General features: G+C 42.8%; 1 protein-coding gene across 5 annotated transcripts in view; it reads right to left on the reverse strand.

Annotated features, from left to right (window-relative positions):
- bbs2 (Bardet-Biedl syndrome 2) overlaps positions 1-24,210 on the reverse strand; it is a 100,098-nt gene that overhangs the window by 63,867 nt on the left and 12,021 nt on the right. For 4 of the 5 annotated variants that reach the window (XM_068049708.1, XM_068049706.1, XM_068049709.1 and 1 more), the window contains 2 exons: positions 18,376-18,603; positions 713-838 (listed from right to left, as the gene is read on the reverse strand). In XM_068049708.1, coding sequence (XP_067905809.1) covers positions 713-838; positions 18,376-18,450 — 201 coding nt within the window. In that variant the 5' untranslated portion in view covers positions 18,451-18,603. The remainder of the gene's footprint in view (positions 1-712; positions 839-18,375; positions 18,604-24,210) is intronic. The other variant, XM_068049707.1, reaches the window with a different exon arrangement.

The raw sequence follows: 24,210 nt of genomic DNA on the forward strand, positions 1-24,210 counted from the left end.
GGCCACACTTTGTATTTCTGCAACAGGTAAAATACTGCAAACATACGACTGCAGAATCCATTCAAAATATCCCTATGACAAACAAAATATTCCAAAATGGAACAAACACCAGAGCATATGTAATAATTCCACTTGACAGTGAAAAATACTGAAGATTTTCAACTCCACTTATAGGTCAAGTAATTTACTGCTGTTCAGACACTGACATTTTCACTGTCTTTAGGATTTTTAAATTAAAAACTATTGTATGCAGGCAGTCAAACAAACTACATATTTTAAGTGCAGAGGTGTTCAGAATTTGTCACGACACTGTTTGTTATACTGTGCAAAATCACTTGTCCTACCCTTCTCCCCTTGAAGTCAACTAATAAAGGCTGTAGGATCAGCTGTAGAACTAAACGTGACGAGAAGGATTATCTCAAGACATGCCAGCTTCCCGAAGTGGAATAAACAGAAAATTATTTGAGAGTTGTAACCACTTGCCCCACTAAATATGGGAGAGTAAATTAAAATGAGACACAAATGATAGGAACACATCAGACAATGTATTTCCCATCATTTTTACTTTAGTAACTCTAGGTGCAAGGAATGTCAGTGCATTCCTGGTGTCCAGTGTTACTATGGGTGGCAGATGTGCAATGCCGCCCTGCCCTACCTGCCTCCCCTACCAAATTCTTGGATTCAGTCCTTGTGCAGTTCTGTGTTTCCATACCGTCCAGAAAAGGTCATTTCCTTCTTGATCGAAACCCTGGAGTGTACAGTTCCCTCCGATAATTGCCAATGGAGAGGGTATCTCCCCCAGTTGCCCCAGTACTATTGCATTGGCTCCATCTGCCACCTACAAAGAGAGAGACAGTGAGTCACAGAATTTCTGAGCAGGTTCCTTCAATAAAAATCAACGAGTGCTGCTCCTTGTTACTCAAAGTATATCATCAGAACAGGCTTCACAACGTTACATCAGGGGAGACATTTTCTTTTACAAAATGTCTCTCCACAAACTGCCTCTAACTAGCTGTTCCTGAATTAAACAAAGTAACAAGTTCAACTTACAGACATCAGTAAGTTAGACATCGAAAAATATTGTTGATTCTAGAACGGTTCCTGCAGATTGGATGATAGCAAATTTAACCCCACTATTTTAGAAAGGAGGCTGTAACTAGTGGGGTACTGCAAAGATCAGTGCCTGGGCCCCAGCTATTCACAATCTATATCAATAATTTGGATATGGGGACCAAATATAATATTTCCAAGTTTTGCTGTTGACACAAAACTAGGTGGGAATGTGAATTGTGAGGAGGATGCCAAGAGGCTTCAACGGGATATAGACAGGCTAAGCGAGTGGACAAGAACATGGCAGATGGAATATAATATGGAAAAATATGAAGTTATCCACTTTGGTAGGAAAGACAGAAATGCAGAATATTTCTTAAATGGTGAGAGATTGGGAAGTGTTGATGTCCAAAGGGACCTGGGTGTCCTTGTTCATAAGTCACTGAAAGCTAACATGCAGATGCAGCAAGCAATTAGGAAGACAAATGGTCTAGTGGCCTTTATTGCAAGAGGATTTGAGCAGAGGAGTTTAAAAAAAGTCCTGCTGCAATTGTATAAAGCCTTAGTGAGACAGCACCTGGAGTATTGTGAACAGTTTTGGTCTCCTTCCCTCAGGAAAGATATACTTGCCATAGAGGGAGTGCAATGAAGGTTCACCAGACTGATCCCTGGGATGGCAGGATTGTCCTATGAGGAAACATTGAGAATAGGACTCTATTCTTTAGAGTTTAGAAGAATGAGAGGTGGCCTCATTGAAGCATACAAAATTCTTACAAGGCTCGACAGGGTAGATGCAGGATGTTTCAACTGGCTGGGGGGTCTAGAACCAGGGGACACAATCTCAGATTAAGAGGTAGGCCATTTAGGACTGAGATGAGGAGGAATTTCTTCACTCAGGGGGTGGTGAATCTTTGGAATTCTCTACCCCAGAGAGCTGTGGAGGCTCAGTCATTGAGTATATTCAAGAGAGAGCAATAGATTTCTAGCTATTAAAGATATCGAGGGATATGGGAATAGTGTGGGAAAATTGCATAAAAGATCAGCCATGATCTAATTGAATGGCAAAGCAGGCTTGAGGGCCTGAATGGCCTACTCCTATGTTCCTATCTCATTTCCGCTAAAGCACTGAGGAACTATGTGACTAGCCAGTAAAATTAATTTAATTATTCAACAATTCCATCTACATTATAATAACCTTAAAATATTTTACATGAAGTAATTGCAAAGTAATTGTAATTGGTCTGCACTGAGTATGAAGAAGGGAGTTTGGTAAATGACGGCATTTTAAGGGTTAATCTCTCTAGTTTATTTTTTTTGTTTAAATTTAGCAATTAATTAAAATTACTGTTTAAGTTAAGAGGCAAGTTAAGTTTCTTACAGCTTTCAACAGGGATATATACAAGCTCTCAGAGTAGCTGTAGCAAGTTAATTAAATAGCTCGCTTAAACTGGTTTCTGAGCTCCAGCAAAGCTGACTCATCATTGTTTTCAGAGAGTATAAACTGAGGGGTCTGTGAGTGCTGCTTGTCTGCACAGAGTGTGAAGGAGGGAATTCAGTAAAGAGAGGAACTATAAATTAATTAAGAAAAATCAACAGAGAGAGAGAGAAAGATAGAAATATCACTGGGAAACAGCGAGAGAGGAGCAGGGCTAGTTGCTGCTGTCACTGCTACCAGCCTGCCAGCACTCGGAAAGAAAAACTGAGGTGTGACATCTCAGGTAAACATGTAGGGGACTGGCAGGGTGAGCGCTCAGAGCTACAAAAAGCACGAGAGGGGAGGGAGAGTGGCAAGGTACAGAGAGCTAGTCATTAATTGTCTGGTGGGTATTTTCTTACTTTCGTATTTTCTTTTCTTTGCTAATTTTTATTTTTTCTCTAATATTTAAGTCTATCTGTTAAACAGAAGCTAAAACACCAGTAGTCAGTAGGTGATTACTCGTTTGTTTGTTCAATTTATAGCCATTTTATTGTGTTTATTTAACTTCCAATTTTAGTGCAGTAAATAAATAATTCAGGCATGGCAGGGCTGCTCACACCAGTCATATTCACATTCAGTGCCTTGTGTGGACTCCAGGAACCTACCCATGACCTGGACAACTACAAGTGTCACCAAATGCAAAAACTCGAGCACCAAATCATGGAACTCGAGGGGCAACTGGTGTTACTGAGGTGCATTCACGGGATGAAAGTCACGTGGATAGCAGTTTTCAGAGAGGGACAAGGCAGGTAGTGCAGAAGTTCCTGAAGGGCATCCCACTTTCTAACCGGTATTCAGTTCTGAGTACCAATGGGAGAGAGGATTCCTCTGGATAGTGCAGCAAGAGTCATGACCAGAGCACCATGGGTGGCTCACCTGTGCAGGGAGGCAGGAGAAAAGACAGGAGAGCAATAGTGATGGGGGATTCTATAGTTAGGGGAACAGAAAAGCATTTCTGTGGTCGCAGACATGATTCCAGGATGGCATGTTGCCTCCCTCGTGCAAGGGTCATGGAGATCACAAAGCAGCTACAGAGAATTCTGGAGAGCAAGGGTGCACAGCCAGAGGTCGTGGTCCACATTGGTATCAACGATATAGGTAGAAAAAGGGATGAGGTCCTGCAGGCTGTTTAGGGAGTTAGGAAAGAGATTAGCAAGCAGGACCTCAAAAGGTAGTAATCTCCGGATTCCTCCCAAGGCCACGTGCTAATGAGTACAGAAATAGAAAAATACACCAAATGAATGCATGACTGGAGAGATGGTTCAGGAGGGAGGGCTTCAGATTTCTGGGGCATTGGGACTGGTTCTGGGGAAGGTTGGACCTGTACAAGCCAGACGTTCTCCACCTGAACAGGATCGGAACGAATATCCTGCTGTTGGGGATGGTTTAAACTAGACTGGCAGGGGGATGGGAACCTGAGGGCAGTTTCAGATAGAATAAATTCAGAGCAGGGAGGCAGAAAATTAGCAAGTCACTCTGAAAGACAGAAGAAGCAAAGGTTAAAAAGTGTACAGCACAGGAACTTGGCAGTCTCAAGGAGTATAGCAAATAAAGCAGATGAGCTGAGGGCACAGATAGACACATGGCAGCTTTGTTATAGCGGAAACTTGGCCTAAAGAGGGGCAAAAATGGCAGCTCAACATCCCTGGATATAGAGTTTTCAGGCAGGATAGAGAAGGGGATAGAAAAGGAGATGGTGTTGCATTATTGGTTAAAGAATTAATTACAGCTGTGAGGAGGGATGATATAGTTTAGAGATACAGCACTGAAACAGGCCCTTCGGCCCACCGAGTCTGTGCCGACCATCAACCACCCATTTATACTAATCCTACACTAGTTCCATATTCCTTCCACATCCCCACCTGTCCCTATATTACCCTACCACCTACCTATACTAGGGGCAATTGCTAATGGCCAATTTACCTATCAACCTGCAAGCCTTGAGCATGTGGGAGAAAACCGGAGCACCCGGAGGAAACCCACGCAGACACAGGGAGAACTTGCAAACTCCACAAAGGCAGTACCCAGAATTGAACCCGGGTTGCTGGAGCTGTGAGGCTGCGGTGCTAACCACTGTGCCACTGTGCCGCCCCTTTTTTTTAAATTTAACATTCCAATCAAATCTATTTGTTGTTCCACAGTGTCTCTCCATGTGTTTTATTCTGTTGTATTCTCTCACAGTCTGTTTGATGATCAATGTTACATCTCACTCTCTGTTCTGGTGAAGATCAGAAGCAGTGATATCTGTGAGCAGTACCCGGCAAGTCGGCCTGAGGCTGTGCCTCGCAGATCATGTGGAGTTAGGAACATAGGAGCAGGAGTCGGCCATTCAGCCCACTGTGCCTGCCCCGCCATTCAATATGATCATGGCTGATCATCCACTTCAATGCCCTTTTCCCCACACTTTCCTCATATTCTCTTATGTCATTTGTATTTAGAAATCTGTCAATCTCTGCTACTAAATGAGTCATCAAATGAGGCCATATGCGTTGAGCTCAGAAATAAAAAGAGGGGCATCCACACTATTAGGAGTGTACTATAGACCCCCAAATAGTGAGAGGGAGATAGAAGAACAGATATGTAGCAAATTTCTGAGTGGAAAAACAATTGGGCAATAATAGCTGGGGATTTCAACTACCCTAATATCAACTGGGATACAAACAGTATGAAGGGCACAGAGGGCACAAAGTTCTTGAACTGCATTGAAGAGAACTTTTTTAGCTAGCATGTAACAAGCCCAACAAGAAGGGGCGCAATTCTAGATTTAGTCTTCGGAAATGAAGCTGGGCAAGTGGATGAAGTAGCAGTGGGTGACCATTTTGGAGACAGGGACTGTAATAGTTAGATTTAACATAATCATAGAAAAGGACAAAGAAAGAACAGGAGTAAAAGTTCTAAATTGGGGAAGACAAATTTTATGAAGCTGAGAGGTGATCTGGTGAAAGTGGACTGGATACAGCTATTCGAAGGAAAATCAGTGACAAAACAATGGGAGGCATTCAAAAGTAAGATTCTACAGGCACAGTGTAGACATGTCCCCACAAAAAAAAAGGGTGGTACTGCCAAATCTAGAGCTCCCTTGTTATCTAGAAGCATACAGAGTTAAGATAAAGCAGAAAAAGAAAGCTTATGACAGTCACAAAAATCTTAATACTTTAGAAAGCCTAGAGGAGTATAGAAAGTGCAGGGGTGAAGTAAAAAAGGAAATTAGGAAAGCAAAGAGTGGCCATGAAAAATTATTGGTAGGTAAAAATCAAGAAAAACCCAAAGATGTTTATCAGTACATTAAGAGCAAGAGGATAACTAAAGAAAGGGTAGTATAAGGTAACTTATGCGTGGATGCAGAAGATGTGGGCAGGGTTCTTAATGAATACTTTGTCTCTGGCTTCACAAAGGAGAGGGTTGATGCAGACATTGTAATTAAAGAAGAGTGTGAAATATTAGATATGATAAGCATAATGAAAGGGGAAGTACTAGAGGGTCTGGCATCCTTGAAAGTGGATAAATTGCCAGGCCGGATGTATTGTATCCCAGGTTGTTAAAGGAAGCCAGGGAGGAAATCGCGGATGCGCTGAGGATCATCTTCAAATCCTCACTAGATACAGGTGAGGAACCAGAGGATTGGAAATCTGCGAATGTTGTACCATTGTTTAAAAAGGGTGCAAGGGATAGACCAAATAAGTATAGGTCAGTCAGTCTGACCTCAGTGGTGGGAAAATTATTAGTTTATCCTATCTCTCAGAATTGATTCTATCACTTAGTTAAGCACAGATTAATCAAGGATAGCCAGCACGGATTTGTTAAGGGAATGTTGAATTGAACTTTTTGAGGAAGTAACAAGGAGGATTGATGAGGGTAGTGCAGTAGATGTGGTTTACATGGATTTTAGTAAGGCATCTGACAAGGTCCGACTTGACAGACTGGTCAGAAAAATGCAAGCCAATCGGATTCGGGGAAATGTGGTGAGTTGGAACCAAAATTGGCTCAATGACAGGAAACAATGGGTAATGGTCGGTGGATGTTTTTGCAAATGGAAAGCGGTTTCCAGTGGCGTTCTACAGGGCTCAGTGTTGGGTCCCTTGCTGTTTGTGGTATATACTAATGATTTGGACTTAAATGTGGAAGGCATGATTGGGAAATTTGCAGATGCCACAAAAATTGGCCGTGTAGTTGATAGTGAAGATAGTGTAGACTCCAGAATGATATCAATGGTTTGGTTGTGTGGGTGGAAAAGTGGCAAATGGAATTCAATCTGGCGAAGTGTGAGGTAATGCATTTGGGGAGGGCAAACAAAGCAAGGGAATACACAATAAACGGGAGGATAGAGTGGGGTAGAAGAAGTGAGAGATCTTGGCATGCATGTCCACAGGTCCCTGAAGGTGGCAGGACAGGTAGACAAAGTGGTGAAGAAGGAATGCTTTCCTTTGTTGGCCGTGGTATAGAATACAAAAGCAGGGATATAATGCTGGAACTGTGTAAAATGCTGGTTAGGCCACAGCTGGAGTATTGCGTATAGTTCTGGTCACCACATTACAGGAAGGACACAATTGCTCGAGAGAGAGTACAGAGAAGATCTACAAGAATGTTGCCAGGGCTTGAAAATTGCAGCTATGAGGAAAGATTGGATAGGCTAGGGTTGTTTTCCTTAGAACAGAGGAGGCTGAGAGGTGACTTAATTGAGGTGTACACAATTATGAGGGGCCTAGATAGAGTAGACAGGAAGGACCTGTTTCCCCGAGCGGAGATGTCAATTACCTGGGGGGGGGGGCACAGATTTAAGGTGATTGGTAGAAGGATTAGAGGGAACATGAGGAAAAACTTTTTCACCCAGAGGCTGGTGGGTGCCTGGAATTCACTGCCGGATCGGTGCTGGAGGCAGAAACCCTCAACTTATTTAAAAGTTAACTGGACCTGCACCCAAAATGCTGTAACCTGCAAGGCTATGGACCAGGTGCTGGAAGGTGGGATTAGGATGGGTGGCTAGTTTTTTTAGCTGGTGTAGACACTATGGCTGAATGTCCTCTTTCTGTGCCATAACCTTTCTATGATTCTATGCACTTTAATAATGTCTCCAATAAATTGTCGATATTTAGAGCAAATAGAATAATAATTGGTAGGCATTTTATACTCGGATCAGGATTTTGGAATCATGTTCTGCTTAGGTCAGGATTTTTTAGATCAGTGGACTATTGTAAGATGGTAATGCTTTACTAAAAATAATTAACTTTTCATGCTGAAGCATGATCATATAAACCATCATGTCCTGTGAAGCACTATGCTGAAGGAAGAATTTCTTGTTTGCAATCTTTTAAATTAAACTGCTGAGTTGCTACAAAACAGCAAAAACCTTGACAACATTATCAGTAAAGAACAGAAACTCTGCGGTTAATAGAAATATTTGGCTAAATTCTTTTCCAAAAATATGTTTATTCATAAATTTTGTAAAAATACATAACAGATCAAATTTGACATTATATAAAGTGCAAAACAGATCCGTTTCTGTCAATACAGTACGAGAGCTGCCTCACTACACTTGTCATTACCAGTTATATTTACAATGTACAATTATATTTCATGTCAAACATTCCCTGGTGCATATAGCCAGAGTACACGGGTTTCAGCCCCTCGCTATACTATAGCGGGAGGGCCTTAGACAATGGCCTTTCCCCATTGAGCCGTTGTGGCGGCTGCCCCAAACTTTAGTGCATCCCTCAGCAAGTAGCCCTGGACCTTGGAATGTGCCAGTCTGCAACACTCGGTCGTCTACAGCTCTTTGCCCTGGAAGACCAGAAAATTTCAGGCAGACCAAAGTTCATCTTTCACTGAGTTGATGGTCCTCCAGCAGCAGTTGATGTTTATCTCAACGTCCCTGGGAACAGCTCGTACAGCACTGAATCCTGCATTACAGAGCTGCTCGGGATGAACCTCAACAAAAACCACAGTGTCTCTTTCCAGACCTGCTTTGCAAAGGCATATTCTAGAAGGAAGTGGGCTACGGTCTAGTCCCCACAACAGCTGCCTCAAGGGCAGCTTGTGGAGGCAGTGAGACTAAGGATGTGCAGGAAGGATCTGAAGGGAGAGCCCTTCCACCACCAGCCAACTCATCTTAGACCAGAAGGAGGCCTTTGACAGAATATTGCATACCTACATAATGGGCGTACTCTCCAAAATGGGATTTGGGGAGGGAATACGCAAGTGGATCAAACTGCTTTACACAAACATCAGTAGCGCAGTTTCAATCAATGGGTGGGAATTGGAAAGTTTTCTGATCAAATCTGGAATTAGGCAGTGCTGTCCTCTCTCTGTCTTGTTTGTGTGCTGTATCGAATTGTTTGTCAAATCCATCAGGAAGGATGCTGGCATAAGAGGGGTAACAATCCCAGGCAGTAGAGGCACTCAGATCAAAGTCTCCCTTTACATGGTCAACATCGCCATCTTCTGCTTAAATCCACTGTCAATTCGCAGACTGATGAGCTTCTGCAACCAATTCAAACAGGCCTCGAGAGCCAAAGTAAATCGCAGCAAGAGCAAGGTCACATTCTTTGGGAACTGAGCCGACCAATCCTTTGTCCCCTTCATCGTCAGGTCAGACTACCTAAAGGTGCTGGAGATATGGTTCAGAGCAGAGGAGCACGTGCCAAAATCTGGAAGGAGCATGTGCCAAAAACTGGAAGGAGCATATTGCAATGGTGAATCAGAAACTGGGCATGTGGGACTGATGCTCCCTCTCCATTGCAGGTAAGAACCTGGTCATCAGGTGTGAGGTGCTCTCGCTGTTGCGCTACGTAATACAGGTCTGGCCCATACCGAGCTCATGGGCCATGGCGGTCACTGGAACCATCTTTCGCTTTATCCAGAGATTGAAAATGGACCGTGTCCGCAGGGACATGACGGTCAAATCTCTAGATAAAGGAGTAAAAAAATGTACCCAATATCGCCCTCGTCCTGATGGCCACCTTTGTGTGTGGCTGTATCAAGCTGTGCGTAGACCCTCGGTACACAAACACCAAATGCCACAACATGCTGAGGTTCTATGTGTCCCGGTTTTGTGAAGGATGGGTTTGGTCACGTTGCTGCAGAATGCTCCATTCAGTTGGACCATGCCATACCACCTGCCCGTTGTGGAAAAGCTTGTACAAATAAACACATTTGATCACAAGTCCATCATGCAGTGGTCTGCACATCATGTCCTGGAGGCCCTCTGGGAAAACGAGATGGTGGATCCTGTTGGATGGTTTCCTGAGCAGACATTTGACAAAATGCCTCATCGTCATAACTTTCAAACAAGCACCAAGATCTGTCTAAAATAATGAGGTACAAAGCCTTAAAGTCCTACAAGAAATGAGATAACACAGAACTTCATGGTCTGTTGATCTCTCCTGAAAATACCTTTATCTGATGTCGGCTAGATCAACGGATGAGAGCAACCAATCCATGACCCCTAAGTCCAAGGAAGATGGGCAGCTTTGGGGCAGGCTTTCTTAAACGATAAGCTCAGCACGTGGTTGAACATGTTGACCTAAGACAAATACCAACTGGACTATAAGCCACTGTCAGTATGATGTCTTGTCCCTCCTTAAACAAAAGGCACAACTCAGATTACACTGGGGCAGTTGGAGGGAGAGGGAAGCCAATTGATCATTTAAAAGGGGATCTACAATCAACAGAGGCTGGCCATTTCAGGGTGATTGCATGACAATTTACGTATAATATATCTGAGCATTGTGTTGCTGGAGATAGAGTAGTAAAGACATTGTCAGAACATTATTATGGGACATAGTATTGCCATTTAAGTTCTGTAATCATGCATTCAAATAAACAAACCTGATCATACACAAGAACTTTTGGGTGAGTCATTGCTTAATTCCCATGTAATTTGCAGGTCAAATGAACTATAAGTCTGGGTACTTAAAAAGCTTTCATCAAAAAAAAGGGGGAAAAAAGACTCCTCAATTAAAATTCATTATATTGTAGAAAGGCAAAGTGGTTTAATGGGTTAGCACACTTGTTTCACCTGTATGCAATGAGTTCCAATCCAGCACAGAGGGGTGAAATTCTCCTTTCTTTAGCTGAAGCAAGGCTATAACCAAAATGAGTTCCCAACAGTTGCAATTTGGTAGGTGTGAGCCACAATTAACACTAGATAGCAGGTTCAGAGACTGAAGAGTAAAAGTGAAGATCAGGTAAATCAGTGTTGGTTGCATGACAGTAAGCTTGGGTTTTAAAAGACTGCAGATTGTAGGAGGAAAGAAAGGCTAAAGTCAGCAGTTGACTGATTCCTTAGAGCCTGGAAAGCATAAGATGAGGAATGCAGAGTTAACGTTTCAGGTCTGTGATCTGATGAAAGGTCACAGACCCGAAAATTCACAAACTTGAAACATTAACTTTGTTTTCCTCTCCAAGAATAATACCTGCTGAGTATTTCCAGCATTTCCTGTATTAGTTTCAGCTTTCCAGAATCTGCAGTATTTTGCTTTTGTATAAGATGAGGAATCCTGATCTCAACAAAGTGAAAGAGCAGCCTACAATTCTCATATTTGCAGCTTAAAAGGAGGAAGAGAAGAAAAATCAGGACAGCTGACCATAATAATACCAAGTGAAATAAAGACAAGGCTTGCAATGGTGAAAATGACTTTTTACATGTATCCTGTCCACAGTGTCAGAGTGTCCTAGAATAACCTTTCCAGATAAGGGAGCAATATTTGAGTCTTGAATGGACTTGCACTTTTTAAAGAAAAGAAGCTTTTGCTATGAATGAGGATACAAAGCTCCTTAGAGGCAGCTTTACCAATAGAGAAGCTATGAAAACACCATTTGAGGTCAGAGGAGATATTGAGGCTAGAAAATGCTGACGTTCAAGGTAAAGAGATTGGACGGTCATCAAAATTAATTGTGGTAGCTTTTGTTAGGCTTTCAAGAGATATGAAGATTCTGTCTTTGAAAAATTGAAGAAACATGATTTTCATTACCCATTTCCTGCACAAAGGATCAAGATCTAATGCTACAGCCATTGCACTGGAGATTGTGGGCACATGATCTGAAGAAGGTAAAATGGAATCACTAGCACAATGGTGGATGGGATTGAATTGAGTGAAGGTAATCACCGATTTGAAGCAAGAACAGAATGGGAGTCAGGAATCCCAAATTAAGGGAAGAGAGAGCAGAAATTAAATATCAACAGTTTTGTTTGCACTGGAGTGCTGACTTGGGTTGCATTAGAGTACTACAGTGGAAGTTTGGTAACTGAAGATAATTAAGGGTTAATTTTATCTTAAATTTAATCTGTCTTTTATTTAGCAGATTAGCTTAACAGTTGCTGTTAGGGTTGGAGAAGGTGAATTTTAGACCAGCTTCAAACAGGGTTCACTCAGGCTCTGCTTGCAGCTGCACCTTGTTAATTAGAGAATTGGTTTAAACCAGTTTTCAGGGGCTACAGTCAGTATAAAAGTGAGCCATCTTACAGTGCTGACTTTGTTTGTACTAGAGTGCTGACTTGGGTTGCATTAGAGTGCTTATAGTGGAAGTTTAGTAACTGAGGAAGTTCGGTGAGGAGCTCCTTTCATTTCCGACCTGTCCTCAGAGTGAGGGGAGCCGAGAGCTTCTAAAGAGCACAGCTGACTGGGAGAAGACTCGGAGGGCAGAGCTCCAGACCAGTAAGTATAAAAAAAAACTTACCTCGGGTAAAAAAAACTGAAAGTGATGTCACAGGAAAGCTGTGACCTGATTGGCTGATAGGGAATTTTACTGAATTTGAAAATAAAACATTGATAAAAATTGATTAAAACCCTAATTAACTAATTAATAAGTAGAGTAACTAAACCAGAGGGAGGAGATTACTGTATTTAGTTAGCATTTAATATTTATAGTAGGAATCTAGCACTAGGGACCATATAGTTAATTATAACAATTTAGTAAGGATTTAATAAGTATTTATTTTAAATTAATTTATTAATTAGTGCGAGAAATGTCAGTTAGAGGGGTGAAGTGCTTCACCTGTGAGATGTGGGAGGTGTGTGACGCTTCCAGCGTTCCGGACGACTACATCTGCAGGAAGCGTACCCAGTTGCAGCTCCTCACAGACCGCATGGAGCGGCAACTGGATGAACTTAGGAGTATGCAGGTGGCAGAAAGCGTCATAGACAGCAGTTTTAGAGAAGTGGTTACACCCAAGGTGCAGGCAGATAGATGGGTGACCGCTAGAAGGGCCAGGCAGTCAGTGCAGGAATCCCCTGTGGCTATCCCCCTCTCTAACAAGTATACCGTTTTGGATACTGTTGGGGGGAATGGCCTATCGGGGGAAAACAGCAGCAGCCAGAGCAGTGGCACCACGGCTGGCACTGTTGTTCAGCAGGGAGGGACAAAGCGCAGAAGAGCAGTAGTTATAGGGGACTCTATAGTCAGGGGCACAGATAGGCGCTTCTGTGGACGTGAAAGAGACTCCAGGATGGTATGTTGCCTCCCTGGTGCCAGGGTCAAGGATGTCTCTGAATGGACAGCGGGCATTCTAAAGGGGGAGGGTGAACAGCCAGAGGTTGTAGTACATTTTGGTACCAACGACATAGGCAGGAAAAGTAACGAGGTCCTGCAGGGGGAGTTTAGGGAGTTAGGTAGAAAGTTAAAAGACAGGACCTCTAGGGTTGTAATCTCAGGATTATTCCCTGTGCCACGTGCCAGTGAGGCAAGAAATAGGAAGATAGTGCAGCTAAACATGTGGCTGAACAGCTGGTGTAGAAGGGAGGGTTTCAGATATCTGGACCATTGGGATCTCTTCAGAGACAGATGGGACCTGTACAAGAAGGACGGGTTGCATCTAAACTGGAGAGGCACAAATATCCTGGCTGCGAGGTTTGCTAGAATCACTCAGGAGGGTTTAAACTAGTGTGGCAGGGGGGGTGGGATCCAGATCAGTAGGACAGCAAGTGAAATAAATGAAGGGGAACTAGTAAATAAGGCCAGTAAGACTAAGAGGAAGAGCAGGCAGGGAGATGTTGCGGAGCACAGCGGGACTGGTGGTCTGAAGTGCATTTGTTTCAATGCGAGAAGTATAACAGGTAAGGCAGATGAACTTAGAGCTTGGATTAGTACTTGGAACTATGATGTTGTTGCTATTACAGAGACTTGGTTGAGGGAAGGACAGGATTGGCAGCAAAATGTTCCGGGATTTAGAAGCTTCAGGCGGGATTGAGGAGGATGTAAAAGAGGTGGGGGAGTTGCATTACTGGTTAAGGAGAATATCACAGCTGTACTGCGGGAGGACACCTCAGAGGGGTCATGCAGCGAGGCAATATGGGTGGAGCTCAGGAATAGGAAAGATGCAGTCAAGATGTTGGGGGTTTTCTACAGGCCTCCCAACAGCCAGCAGGAGGTAGAGGAGCAGATATGTAGACAGATTTTGGAAAGATGTAAAGGTAACAGGGTTGTAATGGTGGGTGATTTTTAACTTCCCCGATATTTACTGGGACTCACTTAGTGCTAGGGGCTTGGATGGGGCAGAATTTGTAAGGAGCATCCAGGAGGGCTTCTTGAAACAATGCGTAGATAGTCCAACTAGGGATGGGGCCGTACTGGACCTGGTATTGAGGAATGAGCCCGGCCAGGTGGTCAAAGTTTCAGTAGGGGAGCATTTTGGGAACAGTGACCATAATTCCATAAGTTTTAAGGTATTTGTGGATAAGGATAAAAGTAGTCCTCAGGTGAAGGAGCTAAATTGGTGGAAGGCTAATTATAACAATATTAGGCAGGAACTGAAGAATTTAGATTGGGGGCGACTGTTTGAGGGTAAATCAACATCTGACATGTGGGAGTCTTTCAAACGTCAGTTGATTAGAATCCAGGACCCCCATGTTCCTGTGAGGAAGAAGGATAAGTTTGGCAAGTTTCGGGAACCTTGGATAACGCGGGAAATTGAGAGCCGAGTCAAAAAGAAAATGGAAGCATTCGTAACGGCTGGAAGGCTAGGAACAGACGAATCCCTTGAGGCATATAAAGACAGTAGGAAGGAACTTAAGCAAGGAGTCAGGAGGGCTAAAAGGGGTCATGAAAAGTCATTGGCAAACAGGATTAAGGAAAATCCCAAGGCTTTTTATACATATATAAAGAGCAAGAGGGTAACTAGGGAAAGGGTTGGCCCACTCAAGGACAGAGAAGGGAATCTATGTGTGGAGCCAGAGGAAATGGGTGAGGTACTAAATGAGTACTTTGCATCAGTATTCACCAAAGAGAAGGACTTGGTGGATGATGAGCCTAGGGAAGGGAGTGATAGTCTCAGTCATCTCATTATCAAAAAGGAGGAGGTGTTGGGTGTCTTGCAAAGCATTAAGGTAGATAAGTCCCCAGGGCCTGATGGGATCTACCCCAGAATACTGAGGGAGGCAACGGAAGAAATTGCTGGGGCCTTGACAGAAGTCTTTGCATCCTCATTGGCTACAGGTGAGGTCCCAGAGGACTGGAGAATAGCCAATGTTCCTTTGTTTAAGAAGGGTAGCAAGGATAATCCAGGAAATTATAGGCCGGTGAGCCTTACGTCAGTGGTAGGGAAATTATGAGAGAGGATTATTCGGGACAGGATTTACTCCCATTTGGAAACAAACAAACTCATTAGTGAGAGGCAGCATGGTTTTGTGAAGGGGAAGTCGTGTCTCACTAATTTGATTGAGTTTTTTGAGGAAGTGACGAAGATGATTGATGAAGGAAGGGCAGTGGATGTTATCTATATGGACTTCAGTAAAGCCTTTGACAAGGTCCCTCATGGCAGACTGGTACAAAAGGTGAAGTCACACGGGATCAGAGGTGAGCTTACAAGATGGATACAGAACTGGCTGTCATAGAAGACAGAGGGTAGCAGTGGAAGGGTGCTTTTCTGAATGGAGGGATGTGACTAGTGGTGTTCCGCAGGGATCAGTGCTGGGACTTTTGCTCTTTGTAGTATATATAAATGATTTGGAGGAAAATGTAGCTGGTCTGATTAGTAAGTTTGCAGACGACACAAAGGTTGGAGGTGTTGTGGATAGTGATGAGGATTGTCAGAGAATACAGCAGGATGTAGATCGGTTGGAGACTTGGGCGGAGAAATGGCAGATGGAGTTTAATCCAGACAAATGTGAGGTAATGCATTTTGGAAGGTCTAATGCAGGTGGGAAGTATACAGTAAATGGCAGAACCCTTAGGAGTATTGACAGGCAGAGAGATCTGGGCGTACAGGTCCACAGGTCACAAAGTGGCAACGCAGGTGGATAAGGTAGTCAAGAAGGCATACGGCATGCCTGCCTTCATCGGTCAGGGCATAGAGTATAAAAATAGGCAAGTCATGCTGCAGCTGTACCGAACTTTAGTTAGGCCACACTTAGAATATTGCGTGCAATTCTGGTCGCCACACTACCAGAAGGATGTGGAGGCTTTGGAGAGGGTACAGAAGAGGTTTACCAGGATGTTGCCTGGTCTGGAGGGGTTTAACTATGAGGAGAGGTTGGATAAACTCGAATTGTTTTCACTGGAACGACGGAGGTGGAGGGGTGACATGATAGAGGTTTACGAAGTTATGAGCGGCATGGACAGAGTGGATAGTCAGATGCTTTTTCCCAGGGTGGAAGAGTCAGTTACTAGGGGACATAGGTTTAAGGTGAGAGGGGCAAAGTTTAGAGGGGATGTGCGAGGCAAGTTCTTTACACAGAGGGTGGTGAGTGCCTGGAACTTGCTGCCGGGGGAGGTGGTGAAAGCAGGTACAATAACGACGTTTAAGAGACATCTTGACAAATACATGAATAGGATGGGAATAGAGGGATACGGTCCCTGGAAGTGCAGAAGGTTTTAGTTTAGGCAGGCATCAAGATTGGCGCAGGCTTGGAGGGCCGAATGGCCTGTTCCTGTGCTGTACTGTTCTTTGTTCTAACTACCAAACAGATAAAAGAAAAACTTGTATTTATATTGCACCTTTCATGACCTCAGGACATCCTAAAGCATTTAACAGCCAACTAAAGTACTTCTTCAAGTGTAGTCACTGTTGTAATGTAGGAAATGTGGCAGCCAATTTGTGCACAACGAGGCCCCACAAACAGCAATGTGATAATGATCAAGTAGTTTGGGGTTTTTTTTTAAGTGATGTTGATTGATAATAAATATTGGCCAGGACACTGGGGAGAACTCTCCTGCACTCCTTCATGCCAGGGAAAGAGGATAGACAGGACCTCAGTTTAACATCTCATCCGAAAGACGGCACCTCCACGAATAAGAGTACTGCACTGGAGTGACAGCCTAGATTTGTGTGTTTAACTCTCTGGAGAGAGACTTGAACCTTCTGACTCAGGGATGACACTGCTACTAGCTGAACCACAAATGAAACATTTTCAGAGAAAATTACATAGCCATGAACACAGATTTGTTGGCAGGCCAAATAACGATAGCTCATCCGGAAATGCATGGTGCCAGATTCAGCCAAATGCTTTGAGTCTGCCACCAATAGAACAAAAAAAAGTATTCAAGAGCAGAGTTCCATAACACAGACACAAGATCACCAGTGGAACAGTTATACTGGTAAAAACCATACTGGTTATCGTAATTTATGCCAGAACTTTCAAGTTAATTGATAGTTTGAGTTAGAACTTTCAATAGCTTAGAAAAAACAATTTAGGTTTTAGAGTAAAGGGTATCTTTTTCTTGGAGATATGTTAGATATTGGTAAATTTCCAATTTGTAGTATTAGTAAACTAGAAATAAGACAGCTTTCAGAGATGGGATAGAACAGAGAGATATGTGGAGGCATGTACGTAAGTATCATGGGATAGATACCATCAAGAGCAAAAGTCTTACTGGAGTCTAGAGACGGGAGAGCCCAACAAACATTTTTTTTTTAAATTGCTGATTGGGCAGACAGTACTGAACAATGAAGGCATGTGATGAAAATGGACAGAATTAAGATTTGAGAACATGCAGCAAATGTTGCAGATGTGCAGGTTAAAGTGAAAAGATTTGTCAATGTAGTTGGTCCAATTTGGGGTCTCAGAGGCCACAGTAAATAGTCAATCGTGAGTTATTTCGGTATATTTTTCACAATGGCAATGGAGAAAGGTGTATGACTTATCTATCAGTGGCCTTGGTTGTACCTTTTGCTCACAGCTGCATGTTGAAACCAACCATCCAGTTATGTAATAACAGTGCATTCATGCTGGGACCTTATGCTGCAGTTGGGTAGCTTACTAAAGCATCAGCATGAGTTCAGGGCCCTAACAATCATGTGGTCACACCCTGGAGCTGCATTTGATCACGCTTTCTTCTTTATACATCAAGCAGTGATGAAGCAGATGCAGATGGAGAATTTAGGAAGAAAACTTGACTAAGGGCCAAGTAACCAAAAAATTAGAGGGAAAGAAAAATTTAAGTTCAAGAGGGTGGTTAAAAATACTCATTGGGTGTCGGGCCAAGGAAGAGGCTATCATAAATGAAAAAAGTATCTGGCATCCACCCGAAAACATGGTAGCATTCTTATAAGTGGCTCCGGTGCTCCCAAAGAATCATACCACCAGCAATGGGAAAAAAAATATTGAAAATAGTCCATTGTGCAGCACTGGCATTGAGAAGCACAAAATTCATGAGTTTAAAGAAATATTTACACTTTTTTGGTGGCAGTGTTGTAATGAGTTTTCAAGTTATCAGGAACAGTGGCTGGAATCAGGCAATACTACAATGCAAAGGTTTTCTTTTGAATACACAATCTTATAGCACCATCCAGTGGCAAAAATTGAGTCAACATACTCAAACTTTATTGAATGTCCAAAAAAGATTTTCTTGCCTTTGAAATAGGTCAAGAAATATTAACAGGTTTCCCGAGAGTTAGTGATCAATTAAAACCTTACCTCTTTGTAGAAGACATCAGAGTTGTTATGTACGTCATAGGCCAGGAGATTAGTCTGTGTCCCTACAAGTAGCATGTCATAACCAAGTCTGGGGTTTAGTATTCCTGCAGTTAGACAGCTAACACTTTGGTTTATGTTCAGGAGGGAGGTATCGGAATCCAGGCCACCTTGCAATAAGCGGTTGGAGACAAAGTGCTGGCTACGGGCATGGGGGTTGTGGATAAAAACCTAAAATCAAACATAACAGTTACTATTCACAGTGAATCAAACACCACAGTACAGCCTAAGGCACTAGAAATTATGTTCTCTCATGAAAGACAGGGTGTTGCTAAGGTTTCTTCAATGTCACAGTAGAAAGCAGCTTAGCCATCTTAGATGTTCAACATATTAGAATAAAATTAATACCTGTTTCCTGGATCACTATACCATTATGTTATTTCGATAGTACAACAGAAATATGAACATGTGTGAAATATTATTCACATTTATTCCTGAAGCCCCTCAATAACTGGCTGTAGGTGATGTGCAGTACTAACATAATCTTATACACAATCAGGGAAGTTACCAGTGGAACCAAAATCATAATTATGATGCATTTGTTTTAAATATGCAATTTTTAAAAAATTATACAAGTGCTAAGGATAGAATGTCATGGCCAACAATATGATAATAAAAGTATCACCAAGGGCAACTGTGTCTCGGACTGGTAATTTATCATCGCAAAAAGGAAAAATCATGAAGCAGTTTTGAGGGAAACCACACCAATAGCTCCCTATCTGTGAAAATGAACCAGAGTTTCCAATAAATACTGAAGCAAAGGCTCCATACTTTAAAAGGAGACACTGGATTTACAGGGTCTGTTATAGGAAGTGGCATTACGCATCAAACCCCTGTGTCTGCTCAGCAGAATCTCATCTAAACCATTCTTTTAAAATAGAAATATAAAATGCCTTTCTTCCTTAACAGTGAGTGGATTGCTATATCAAAAAGGGGGAGGAACAAGAAAAAGGGCCATCAATTCACCATTGAGTGTTACGAGGAAAATAAAACACATCACAGTAGACTGCAAGAGTCATGGATTTGCTATGGAAGGTGACACTAGATCTATCCATGACCGTCTAATGCCTTCTCTGTTCCCAAGTGATCCAGGTTAACATATTCTCTTCCGCAAACCACAGCTCATGCTGGGTCAATTATTAATTTTAAATTGATAGATTTGTTAGCCAAAGGCATTAAGGGATATGGGGTAAAGGCGAGTATATATGGGATCAGGTCACAGATCAGCCATGATCTCAATGAATGGTGGAACAGGATCAAGGGGCTAAAAGACCTATTCCTGTTCCTACGTTTATCCAATCCCAAGACAGGCTGTGATACTTAGAACCATTGAATAAATATAGGAAGTATCATTTTTTCTATCACTATTGACTAACCTAGTAAAAGGTACTATATGTAGTTGAGCCATACTCAGGATAACAGCCACAGCTGGATGCGTTCTTAAGGCGTGAATAACACTGACAAACATCCTATGAAATGTCTTCAACAGACACTGAAAAGCCAAGATTTGACCTCGGTTTAAAGATTTCATTCTGCCCATTCTTTGTTTGATATCTGCAAAATACTTCAAGACTGGATACCAGCAACTAGTCATAGTCATAGAGATACAGCACTGAAACAGGCCCTTCGACCCACCGAGTCTGTGCCGACCATCAACCACCCATTTATACTAATCCTACATTAATCCCATATTCCCTACCACGTCCCCACCATTCTCCTACCGCCTACCTACCTACACTAGGGCAATTTACAATGGCCAATTTACCTATCAACCTGCAAGTCTTTGGCTGTGGGAGGAAACCGGAGCACCCGGTGGAAACCCACGCAGTCACAGGGAGAACTTGCAAACTCCGCACAGGCAGTACCCTGAATCGAACCCGGGTCGCTGGAGCTGTGAGGCTGCAGTGCTAACCACTGCGCCACTGTGCCGCCCAGTTAAACTCTTGTTTAACTAGCATAATTAGTCATTCATCATAGTTGAGCCCAGACACTGAGCAGCCAGTAACATAGTCCAGCTACATGGAAAGCTGTGCCTGCATTAGGGACAAGAGGATACCCTTGCCCAATATGTGACCTCTGCTTGATAAAAGATTGACAGCATTCTTTGCACGTAGTGCATGATGTACTGGGAATGCACGGAGTGGGTATGAGCAATTATCGTTCCAGCAGCTCTTAGAGATTGTTGGTTACCTGAAAGGTGTGCTTCTTTATTGGCAGAAAAACAACTGGGCTCAGAATGGCTTCACTGAACAATCTGGCTTTGGAAGTCCTACTGAAAGAAGTCCTTTTTTGAGAAGAGGGTCATCATGGAAGAAAGTATACCATAAGTGTGGCATGAATAAAGATAACTGAGCCCGTCAATGCAGCCCCATATGCGGGATGTGAATAGATTGGTGGCTAACATAAAATGAACTCAAAAGTCCATTATAAACACATTATTCATAAAAGGGTAGTCAAAGGAAGGGATGGGGTCAATTAGGAATGGTACCAGGGTTGTGGATCTTCAGTTATGTGTACAGACTGGAGAAGCTGGGATTGTTCTTGCAGCAGAGAAGCTTAAGACGAAATTTAATACAGATATTCAAAATCATGAATGGTTTTGATAGAGTAAATAAGGAAAAAGTCTTGCCCATGGCAGAATGGTCAGTAGACAGAGGACGCAGATTTAAGGTCAATGCCAAAAGAACCAGAGGCAACATGAGGAAACTTTTTTTTTTTAACATAGCTGTTGTGATCTGGAATGCAATGCCTGAAAGGGTGTTGGAAGCAGAGCCAATGGTAACATTCAAAAAAGATTTGGCTAAATACCTGAAAAGAAAAAAAAAAATGCAAGGCTACAAGGGAATGGGATTAATTGGATAGCTCTACCAAACAGCTGGTACATGCACAATGAGCCTCTTTCTGCGCTGTATCGTTATATGATTTTATGTGGCCCAGACCTGGGAGCTAGTAAGGAGGACATTTTACAGTCTGTCTTGCAAAGTTTATATACTTGGCTCACAGTAAATTTCGTACAGTCAAAGGAGAATACAGTGAACCTTGCCAAATGTTCCTTCTTCTAAGTGCTCAGGCACATTTGCCTTTTCCCATGGAATTGTGTAACTTGCTTAAAATCAAAGTATTTTCTGTGGTTGCCAAGTAATCTAGCAAGTAACAAGCACCAAGTATATCAGCACAAGGTTCCTTAATGCTATGTGTTCACACATCTATCTAAGGTGGCTAGTGTCTTGAGCAGTTGACTAGTACTAATCTTTTCACACAATCCTCGTTCCAACAACCGCCCCTTCTTCTGTCTATTTGCAGAAGAAGGTCATTCACAACAATGGACAGTCTTATAAACAGAAGGGAACTTACTAAAGCTACAACCTTTCATTCCTATAATAAAAGCAAAATACTGCAGATGCTGGAAATCTGAAATAAAAACAAGAAATGCTGGAACCACTCAGCAGGTCTGGCAGCATCTGTGGAAAGAGAAGCAGAGTTAACATTTTGGGCAAGAAGGGTCACTGACCCGAAACGTTAACTCTGCTTCTCTTTCCACAGATGCTGCCAGACCTGCTGAGTGGTTCCAGCATTTCTTGTTTTTATTTCACCTTTCATTCCTGATGACAGGACCATCGAGATTATGGAAGCAAAAGTGAGAATGCAGGATGACAAATTTGGAAGCTTCTTCAAGCTCATAGCAACTACTTTCCTTTGCCTTTCATTCCTTAGCTCCTATTTCTTCATTCACTCACACACCCTTCACATACATATACAACACACATATATTGCAGCATTTCAGTATAACACAGATGGGCTAACACCAAGAATGATTATATAATCCCATGTCTTTTACAGAATTAATTTTCTTATTAAAGTTGTGACTGGTGAAAATTATGTTCGGATTACTGGAAATAAAGCTTGTGTGTTAACAACAATAAAATGAGTCATTCATCTTTGAACGCTCACCTATTATAAGGAAAGATTTTTAACCAACAGTGACTCAGTATCTGCACTGGTAGTTTTATTATACCAGCCAATGTCGACACTCAGTCCCTTGCTGACAGTTGCAGCTTGACTTTTTGTCCCCTACTCCCACCCTGATAGTTACTGCTCCTCGCTCAGTGCCCTCCCTGACAGTTGTTAAACGCCAGAGAGCTTGTTGTGGAAGGATGATGCTGGAGCCCATCTTTACACAGTTTCACATTTATTGTACAGAGTAAAAGAATTACAAACATGTCGCTCCTCACTCAAACCCTTCACCAGTCTCAATAAGTGTCTGCTTATAAGTGCAGGTAAGACCCCAATTAACACCCTACACCCCTGCATATAATTAAACAATTGACACACAATTAACAGATTAACAATAGTTACTGCTCCTCGCTCAGTGCCATCCCTGATATTACTACTCACTCAGTAATATCTATAGTTCCTCATTGGCTGTCTTTGTTGATAGTCACAGCCCCTCAGTCAGTGCTCTTGCTGATACAGGGCACCAAGACTAAGAGCAAATGTTCTCTATTTATGACCAAGATACGTGCTTTCTAGTTTCTGCTATTCCCACGAGAATTGCAAATGAAGAGTTATGTGCACATTTTAGCTGCTATTCTGGATCAGATACCATTATTTTTATCTCACATTTTTTCTTGGGCCCTTGTCTCTTGTCCCTCTCTATCTAGTTGCCCAGTCTTCATCGCCACCTTTCATTTCTCCCCTCTTGGATAATTTTGCACTCACAATCCCTACCTCAACTCATCACCACTCCTCTGACTTCCAACCTTCACAGGCTTGAATCTCCCATAAAGAGGCCCACAGCTAGGTAGATAAGGTGGAAGGAAGGTATATGGGATACCTGCCTTTATTAGCCGAGGCACAGAATATAAGAGCAGGGAGGTTATGATGGAGCTGTATAAAACACTAGTTAGGCCACAGCTGGAGTACTGTGTATAGTTCTGGGCACCACCCTATAGGAAGGATGTGACTGCACTGGAGAGGGTGCAGAGGAGATTCACCTGATGTTGCCTGGGCTGGAGCATTTCAGCTATGAAGAGAGACTGGAAAGGCTAGGGTTGTTTTCCTTAGAGCAGAGAAGGCTGAGGCGGGATCTGATTAAGGTATACAAAATTATGAGAGCCATTGATAGGTTAGAGGGGCGGCACAGTGGCGCAGTGGTTAGCACCGCAGCCTCACAGCTCCAGCAACCCGGGTTCAATTCTGGGTACTGCCTGTGTGGAGTTTGCAAGTTCTCCCCGTGTCTGCGTGGGTTTCCTCCGGGTGCTCCGGTTTCCTCCCACAGCCAAAAGACTTGCAGGTTGATAGGTAAATTGGCCATTATAAATTGCCCCTAGTGTCAGTAGGTGGTAGGGGAATATAGGGACAGGTGAGGATGTGGTAGGAATATGGGATTAGTGTAGGATTAGTATAAATGGGTGGTTAATGGTCGGCACAGACTCGGTGGGCCGAAGGGCCTGTTTCAGTGCTGTATCTCTAAATCTAAAAAATCTAAAAATATAGGAAGAAACTTTTTCCCTGAGCGGAGGTTCAATAACCATGGGGCATAGATTGAAGGTAAAGGTCAGGAGGTTTAGAGGGGATTTGAGGAAAAAAAATGTTTCACCCAGAAGGTGGTTGGAATCTGGAACGCACTGCCTGAAGGGGTGGTAGAGGCAGGAACCCTCACAACATTTAAGAAGTATTTAGATGAGGACTTGAAACGCCATAGCATACAAGGCTACGGGCCAAGTGCTGGAAAATGGTATTAGAATAGTTAGGTGCTTGATGGCCGGCACAGACACT

Source organism: Heterodontus francisci, chromosome 17 (genome assembly GCF_036365525.1).
Source record: "Heterodontus francisci isolate sHetFra1 chromosome 17, sHetFra1.hap1, whole genome shotgun sequence".
Taxonomy (NCBI): Eukaryota; Metazoa; Chordata; class Chondrichthyes; order Heterodontiformes; family Heterodontidae; genus Heterodontus; species Heterodontus francisci.